The following is a 9,800-nucleotide window of genomic DNA, read 5'->3' as shown; positions in this document are numbered from 1 at the left end:
GCAAACGTTTCTGGAATGGCGTGTCCTTGATATTCATTCCAGTGGGTGATCGAAAATATTGGACACGACAAAAAAATGACCTCAGCCGACGACTTAACCTCTAGTATTTTTGTCTTTATGGATACTAGTCTTTCAATTACGCCATCTATAGTTTCAGACGAATTGTTAGAAATAATTCGGTGAGCTCCAATTTTTGTGAACTACTAACGGCCTTTCCGACTTACAACTTGAAATACGACCTACAAGTTCTTCGACAAAATTGGCGTTCCTACTTGTAGCCCCCCTTTTCACAACAAACTTAATAATTGTGTCATCGCGCTGTACACTGCTCAGAAGATAATTCCCTTTACTGTCGGTAAAAAGAAAGGCTTCCCGACTTTGTTGACCACCAATTTTCTTCTGAAAATCATCATCAAACCTGTCTAATTGCTTACGCACTGCGTGTTGAAACATTTTGGGTAAAACGAATGCCACGTGTTATTTCCCGCTAAAAGCCTTACGGTCTTATTCAACTGTGGATCATGGTGAGATCGTAGAAAAATTTTCTCACGAAATTAAAGATTGATTTGCTCAAATAGGCAAGTCGAAAATATTTCATGCATATCATACACGAAGTAGCATGTATTCAATTAGACATGTTTGATATCTATAATTATTCAAATAAAGATAACAAAAATTAGTTGCTGGTCCTTAAAATCCGGTTGCAAGTATTTCAGACAATTAAAATTTAATGCCAAAAAAAGCTGAAAAAATCGAATTATTTAGATTTTTTTGGTCGTATCTTAATCAATAATTTTAAGTAATATTTTAGAAGTAATTAATATATGCAGATCATTTTGACAATAAAAAAATCCCCAGTCTTGAAATTGTAAGTACATTCTACGCATCGACTATCACTCTTCGCCGTTTATCAAGTCTCTTTGATAATTGTTTCATTTTTGGCTGAAACTTTCCTGGGAACTTTGGATTCTCATTATGAACAAATGGATCAAAAGCTCTATGATGCCGTCCATTGATTGTAGAGAAAAGGTCGTCTCCTTGAAGAAAGGCGATCATTCTTTCAATATTTTTGTCTCTGTTTGATTCCCTTCTTCGGTGTCTGTACAACTCTTTCTCTATAATTTGGGAATCAAACACAGAATCCAACGCCTCGCCAAGTGGACCTACAATCTGACCACATCGTTGGATTGTGGTTTTAGTATACCTCCCTTTAGCAGCATCTAAAATGTCTTTAAAAAGCCTATTCAATATTTCATTCATAAAATCTTGAAGAAGATTTCTACCCATACCACCACCATAATTAATCGTTCTGTTGTATATTAGGTCATTCTTCAACTTTTCGGGGAGCCATCCATTTACAGAGACTAACAGACGGTGTGCAAGAATCAAATATTTTGGGTGTTTCGTTGACAAGAAATGAATAAGGTCGAATTTCCAATGAGTTAGCATAGCCTCACCATCAGCCTCTCTTACAGCATCCCGACGACAAAGAAGATTTAGACCAACCCAAGCAATAGCTCTGCTGTAGTTGCATTTAAAATCAGAATTAGAAGAATTTTCGGTTTTGCTTGCTGATTTTGATTTCCTCTTTGGTTTGCCCTTTTTTGCCTTCTTACAAGCTGCTTTACAGAACCAATCCCCTTCTGGTAAACTATCTGCTGTCATAGTTATACATTTCAAATGATACCATTCCTGACCAGTACATCTAGATCCAGCACTACAGCCAATCATGGGTTCATCGTTTCCTAGATCTTGCTGACATGTGCAGTATGGATAAATATCTTGATGATCCTTACATGCATCACTGCAGAACCAGTTATTTGGAAGGTCATCCGGATCCAAACCAACGCAAGTATAATGAAACAGTTCTCCATGTGAACAGTTTCGGCCAGCTCCACACAAAATAACATCTTCTCCAGTTTCCTCTCCGCAACAATAGCGGTCTGGTTCCGAATTGTCATCAAATTGAAAGGGGTCATGATCGAAATGATGCCATAATTCTTTCACGATTGCAGTTGACACAGAATGAAGATACTGGGCTCTATCATCATTGGACGAATTTTCAATTTGTTCTGGTGCAGAGTTGGGTCTGTCATTGGCGGTTTTCATGTCTAATAGATTCATTGCAAGAAGACAAACGTAACCCTCCGTGGTAAGGCACATTAATTCCCATGCGTGATTGAAGTTGTCAGATATATCTGATTTCACTTGCCTGTAATTAAAAATATTTTTTAGGTGGCTAAGTGTGCCTCTATCTGCCGCGCTTGACCCTTTGAAGAATTCGTCATAGTAATCCTGCAGCAGTAGCATTTCCTTATGGAATTCTTGAACAGCAGGTTGACAACCTTCCAAACGCTCCCATGGGTTCAGACCGTTACACCGGGCACGGTGAGCATCATTTCCTCTTTCGCAGCTCAAACCATCACCGAAAACTATAGAAGTATATGGCTTTTCTCGTAAATTTTTGTAAATGGTGATTGCCCCTTGAGTGGATGATGGGTCTACATCGAAAACCCCAAGGTTTATCAATACACTTCTTTCTGAAGATTCTTTAGAATACTCATGTAGAATATGCGGAGTGGTGCAGTCACCTAGATGTCTATTGAACCAGCGCAAATGTCTTGTCATTATTCTGGATACGATGACTTTCATTCTATTTTCAAGATTTTCCGTGTCTTTAGCGTTGGGAACAAAAACATCAGGAGATAAATTTACGGCCTTCTTTAAAGTCATATGAAACGAGTGAGTGGTGAAAAATCATGTTTTTCCAATTCTTGAACCAATGCATGTATATATCACAAACTAAGTCCTCTGTGCACGATTTTATCATTATTTACGCAAATATATCGTATAATCGTCAATTTTTTTTCTCTCTGTCCGTTATGATTTAACAAATATGGCAACTCATTAAATGCCGTGTTTTGAAGCCGAAGTTTACCGATTGTCACCTTATAAATAACAAAAAGCATGGGTATTGAGCACGTGCTTAACATGTACAATCAGATAATTGTTTATTTAATGACAGATTCATGCGTATTGCGATCACCGGATTTTTACGAGGAGGGTTACGCTCAGGTCACTATGCATACGGAAAATATGTCGGCGAATTGCTTCCTGGAAGCAAGCAATTAAAAATAAGTAAACTTCTTCTAAATGTGGACAAATTAAAGAATTTTCCTCAGAAAAAAGTATATGTACAAAAGTTTTATAATGAAAACTATCCATTTAGGTATAAAAAACAGATGCATGTTTTTTTTTTAATTTGAGGTTTCATATGACTTTAATTCACAATTAACTTCCCAATCAAGATGCGTTGTTTGCACTCTGTTTACTCCTATGTACCCGAGCGCCATATTGAGGTATACGTTCTTCTTATCCTCAGATGGATTTCTTGTAGTCACCTTTTTTCCTACATTATCCCAACACATTGTAAATCCAGGGTGTGCGATTTCTTGCTCAACTTCCTCAGGTCCGCTCTCAATTTTCTGCAACATCTTCATCAGATAGGCTCAGGTCTTCATCTGAAGGAATAACATTTGAGTCATCCGAACTTTCTTCTAAAATTTCGTGATCACCACCATCATCTGAATCAGATTCACCAAGTCCATATGGTATTGTGTCATCGAGATTGTCATCGAGATTGTCATTTTTGGTATTTTCGGTGCTTGACGAAGGTTCAACAATCTCATCTTCAATGTTTTGCATTGTAGCAGTCATAGCAATTCTTAAATCGGGATTAGCTGGTTCGTGTTGCCGCAATTCGGCAATTGGCGCGTTCCGAAACTGTCCCTCAATTTTCTCTTTGCAAACTACTGCAGCTGAATCAAAATCTGAAGATATGCTATCCACTGCTACAAGAGTTGTATCGTAACCTTTGCAGATGCCAGTGTGGGCTAGTTGTTTTATCAACTCCCGTTTCAAACCACCTCTCCAGAACTGGATCGAGAACAATGTTGGTAAAAAACTTGCTTTACGTGGAGCTTTGGAATGCAAGATTAGAGCAGCTACAGTGCCAATCTTCGGTTTCAAATTGACGTATTTACTTTTAACCAAACTATTTTCATATTGTTTTGCTGTCATAGCACCTTTCATGGCAATATACAAAAGAGGGCATGAATCTTGGAGCTTAGTAAGGGCCTCGTCCCATGAGAAAGATTCTAAATTTGGTATATTAACTTTTTGAAATAGAGGGAACGAATTTCCAGTATCGCTATGAAGCAGTTCAGAAATTTCTGTTCTAACAATATCCTGGGTTACTTCACTAAAACTCCTTTTTGAGCCTTTAGTTGCTACGTACAGTCCTTTAATTGCTCTACGGTATTGTCTTGCTCTAATAGCGGTTATGATGTGGTCCCATTTTGTAGCATGTGTCCCTTTCTTGGTAAATAGACTTTTACTTGATTTCCTTTTCTGTTAAAAAAGAAAAGAAAACAAGGCATATTCATCGTCCGACCAAGAAGAGAGAGAGAGAGATAGAGAAAATGGCATATTCGTCGTCCGACCAAGGGGGGAGAGAGAGAATCAGATAAGATAACCGAGATAAAGAGATCAGATAGATAATTATATAAGATAACCGAGATAAAGATAATATAACAGAGAGAGAGAACAGATAGATAATCAGATAAAATAACAGAGATACAGATAACCTGAGAGAGAGAACTGATAAGATAATCAGATAACAGAGAGAGGGAACAGAGAAATAATCAGATAAAGAGAGAGAGAGAACAGATAGATAATTATATAAGATAACCGAGATAAAGATAATATAACAGAGAGAGAGAGAGAACAGAGAAATAATCAGATACGATAACAGAGAGAGCGAGAGAGAGAGAGGGAACAGATATATAATCAGACAAAATAACAGAGATAAAGATAACATAAGAGAGAGAGAGAGAGAACAGATAAGACAATCAGATAAGATAACAGAGATAAAGATAACATAACAGAGAGAGATTTATATGATAGATTTATTTTAGCCTATATCTAACATTGTACTTTAATTTTGGTGGGGTTCGTGTTGCTTAGTCTTCAGTTTTATAATATGTTGTGCCTTGTAACCTGTTATTTGTCTTTTTTCTTTTTTAGCCATGTCGTTGTCAGTTAATTTTCGATTTATTAGATGTATGAAGATGTGGGATGAGATCCAATGAGACAACTCTCCCTCAAAATAACAATATATAAAAGTAAGCCATTCAAGTTAAAGGGCAAGGTACGGCCTTTAACAAGGAGCCTTGGCTCACAACAGCATGCTATAAACGGCCCCAAGAATTAGTGGGAGATATTATGGACATAATTGTGCAAATCGTGATACAAGCATGAAATTTGGTATAAAGGTTGACTAAATGATACTTAAAAAAAATCCGCTGCTGGCCAGAAAAAAAAATCATTTTTTCAAGATGGCGACCACACATTTCGGAAATGGCGTCATTACAAATTGACAATAATTCGTTGATCCTTTAAAAGGTGTGTTATATGCAAAATCCAATGTTAGATTTGATAAAAAGTAAATGACAGTTCCTAAATTACGACTAGACAATACATTAATGAAACTGAAGGTGACTTCCGGTTTCAAAATGCCAGCAAAAAAGTCAAAAATTTCAATTTTTATACTTTCAAACAACTTCACAAGGGATGTATAATCCAATGTAAGTTATGATAAAACGTTAAAAAAAGTTCCTTAGTACGACAAAACAACACATAAATGAAGAAAAATAGTGACTTCCGGTTCCAAAATGGCGGCAAATACGTAGAAAATATTTTTATAATTTCCATCAACTTTTCAAGTGTTAACACTCTTTATTAAGTTTAAATGCCTAATTTGGTTAGAAAGACAGGTTGCTTATTTTATAATTATCTGATAGTTGCCTATACAACAACCCGTACAAGGAAGGCCAGAACGGTAGCATCTACAGTTACCAACACAGCTCGATTTTCGCCTCTGCATTTCAAAATTTTCTGACACGAGGATGCAACGGCAGTCAAAGAAGTCCATTTTGGTTTTCAACTGTCATTGATTGTTTCTTTCATCCTACCCCAGTGTTCATGACTTGGAACACGTACCTGTCGAATACATGAATCAGGCTGAGCCCAACCAACTCCTCCTTGATATACTTCTCTTTTGATGTGCTCTGGAAAAGAACCTCTTGTAGGCGGAATTGCATCAAAATACCGCTGCTTCCTGGCAAACAATTCACATCGTGCCTCGCTTCATACTTAAGACTAAAAAAAACATCCTTTACACCTTCCATTGTTAGCCAAGCTGACCTTTTGCCTTTCTCATGACAATTCGACAAAGTGTCACATCCACTAAATGCATGGGCGAAAGGAAGAGCAGCTACACAAGGACCAAACGCATTTGATATGTTACGTGCAGGAAGCCATCAAAAGTCGTTATTCCTTCCATAACCTATCCACAATTTGTTCTACCTAATTTTGCGATTGCTGCAATTCTTGATACTATTACATCTGTGTCAGTACTACCTAAAATTACATTTTACAACACTTTTCATAATCATGCCGAACATGGACAAACATTCGTGTATCTGCTTCTTCATGATTACAAGGGGATAGATAGCAAGTATCCTTATTGAAATTGCAAAGAATATTTTCACCATGAGTAACATACACCTTTTTATTAGTCTCTTAGGAAGCAATTTTGTCAGCAAGAAACTTGAACAATTTCGTGCTGTTGTCATCTTCACAGAGAAAACTACTCCATACACTTTGTGTTCTACCAGAACCAACACCTTCCTATCTGCCCAACTTTGTGACCTGGAATTAACCATTGCTGCCCCACCAACGATAAATGCGTCCGAATTTGGATCAGCAAAGCGCATAATGTTTCAAGTAAACCCCTTTGCAGCGATTTAATACCACTATTTCAAGTGACATCCTGAGAAAAAGACGGAGGAGCAGTTTGGTTTCTATGGATAAAGAAATATTCCAAGTAAAACTGCCTACTGTGACAAGAAATGAAAAGTCTAGAAAATATATCGCAATCACTTTCAATGTTCTCTAGCTTTGTTTTTGACAAATACGTTTCCAGTTTCATTTTGCGGCCAAAATAGGAAGTTTGGTTATAAAAAGCAGGTTCTCCTTCGTTTTGCATTTGCTTCAAAAGATCATCGTATTGTTTGGACCAATATCTTGGAGTTTATTTACATATCTTACCAATGTTTCCGAATCAACAATTTCCTAAATGGAGTATTTTTGGAGTAAATCTGACGACTCTTCTAGAAATGAATTTCCAAACTCGTTCATCACTTTGCGAAGCCTTTAAAGCTGTTTAAAGAAATCTTTTTTGTGTTTTCGTAGAGTCTTCATTATGTCGTTCGTCTGTTTGAGAATGACCCAAACCACTAGATATTTCAAATTAATCTTCTAGTATACTGACTCCTGGTCCAGCTACCATCCATTTGTCTAAATGGGAACTTCGGTTAATCATATGGCACCAATATCGCCCTTCACAATTGCATTATTCTGTTTTTGTGCCTGATCAATTGTGTTACAAGAAAGAAATTTACTGGTCTTACGTACAGTAAAATTATCATTTTCAAATTCCATTTCCACCTGTGGGTGATGTTCAGGAAGGGAAGTCATATCTCGGAGATGAGTCGGTAACGATCGAGCATAATTTACACGATCAAGACCTAAAATAATACGCTATCATGCTTTATAAGGACTGTTTGAAAAGTACGAAATCTCACTCATGAAATGAGCATAATACCAAAATTAGAAGAAGTTCTTAATTTATAATTGAACGCCAGGAATTAAACTGTGGTCGAGATGACTCTATTTCCTTATACTAGTCTTTTAAATCATTGAACGTCACAGAGTCATGACATAATTATATATTCTGAGTTTAGCTTTAATATTCTGAAATTAACAATTTTTAAGCAAAATACATGCAGTTGTCTGATGCGCCTGTCTAGTCCTAGGTACATTTGAACATACATAAAAAGAATCTGCCGTTCTTGGTGCTGCAATATTGGCTTCAGTAAGACAACATGTCTATCCCCTATCACGCAATATATCACCCAGAGTTTTATAACAAGTCATTTCAATGTGCAATCCACCAAACATGACGATACACTTATATTTTCCTTACAAATCAGGCCATTCCCACTGAATTTGCTTAGGCATTTCCAAAAGTGGCTGATCTACAATTACATTTGATGTTCCTCCAGATTAACTACATTTTCGCCTTAACCATCGAATACCTGAGAATTGCCTAGTAGTGCATACAAATCGATCTTGGTGTCTATAAATAGTTTGCAAATGCGCAAAAGTGTGAAACACATGTGTATCATAACCTTGAAAAATGTTATAAAACCAATTCATAATATCATTAGAAATCCAAAAACACTAAATATATAGTAAATACTTCAAATGTTTTTGAAAGAATTTTGTTACATTTTCGTGCATGCGCAAATACTGGATATGTCAAATATTCATTTTTAATAAATATGTGATGTAAGGAAGGTAGCCACCAAACCTGGTAATTGGTTTTTACTAAAAGAAGTTCAAAGAAAAGTTTTCCAGAAAAATCAGTATTTTCAAACTAAAGAAAACAGCCATTTTATAAAATGGCCGTGGCCATATTCAAAAAAATATTTTTTTTAATGGCCAGCAGTTATTTCTTACAAAGTATATGATAATGATGCTTTGTGGTAATTTTCATGCTTGTATCATCATTTACACAATTCCCTCGATTTTGCTTGCTAATATCTTCCACTATTACTTATGTAAAACTATTAGCATGACAGACATTTGGTCACTTTCGCCCCTCCTTTAGACTCGATTATATATATATATATATATATGTATATGCTTCTATGTCTTTATATCATGACCTAATGATATCCATGTATTAAAGGGCGAGACATGTGTACTAAATTGCATCCTTACTAAAGTCGGTATGGAATATTTCACATACCTGCAAAGGACTACTAATCCGACCAAATTTCTTCAAAGGGGATTTTCCATGTGTTAAGGCCAACCTTCTTTTCTGGGCAATGTAGGTGTCATTGTCAGTTCTTTTCCAAAACTCGGTGACAGCTTTTTGATATTTTGCTGTGTCATTCAACTTGGACCAACATTCAGGGCATAAAAAGTGTCCTTGTCGTTTATTTGGAACCGGTGTTAATTGCGATCCTGTGATGTTGACAAGAATGTTTCTAGCACTTTCATCGCCACATGGTAGCGAGTTTTCCAAAGAATATCTGTAATATCCTGAATTGTTCGGCTTTTCTATGAATACTTTGTTACAATTTGCACAAGACATTTTCCAATGAAGCTTGTAATATCGTAATAACGCGCCAAAAGAAAACGCGCCAAACTGACACGTCAGAGTTTTATTAATAAAAAGTTGGCAAACGATGGACGCAATCCGTGCAAAAGCAAAGTTTGATTCACTGAAGTCTGAATACAACATGAAATTTGAGGTTAAAGATGAGCAAATTGAAGTAGCTTTGACAGTTGTTAATGGACGAAATGTTTTAGGACTTCTCCCAACAGGCTATGGTAATACACTTTGCATCGTTCTTCCAACTATTTTATCTGATGAGTCTATGATCACGCTAGTGGTATCACCGCTCACATGTTTAATAGATGACCAAATATCCTTCAGCTGGCCCCTAAACACATATATACTATATAATCTGAACTGGAAAACAAACATTTTACAAATGATGGGTTAAATGGGACAGTGTTTCCTTAAGTGTTAATAAAGGCCTGTCTTAAGTTGCCTTTATTTAATTAGACACGGGTTTACCTTGTACACCATTACAGGACAGGCGGAA

The 9,800-nt window shown here is 36.4% G+C and overlaps 1 protein-coding gene across 1 annotated transcript; it reads right to left on the bottom strand.

Moving 5' to 3' along the window:
- Positions 1-315: 315 nt before the first annotated feature.
- LOC143081938 (uncharacterized) lies at positions 316-2,339 on the bottom strand. Its single transcript, XM_076257575.1, has one exon. It carries the CDS (start codon positions 2,308-2,310, stop codon positions 880-882), a length of 1,431 nt encoding a protein of 476 aa, XP_076113690.1. The 5' UTR covers positions 2,311-2,339; the 3' UTR covers positions 316-879.
- Positions 2,340-9,800: the final 7,461 nt, after the last annotated feature.

This window comes from Mytilus galloprovincialis, chromosome 7 (genome assembly GCF_965363235.1).
Source record: "Mytilus galloprovincialis chromosome 7, xbMytGall1.hap1.1, whole genome shotgun sequence".
NCBI classification, from domain to species: Eukaryota; Metazoa; Mollusca; class Bivalvia; order Mytilida; family Mytilidae; genus Mytilus; species Mytilus galloprovincialis.
This window is presented reverse-complemented; position numbering and strand designations above follow the sequence as displayed.

Excerpts from the sequence above, each read along its gene's own strand:
- LOC143081938 (XM_076257575.1), bottom strand. The coding sequence starts at position 2,310 with ATGCTACTGCTGCAGGATTACTATGACGAATTCTTCAAAGGGTCAAGC.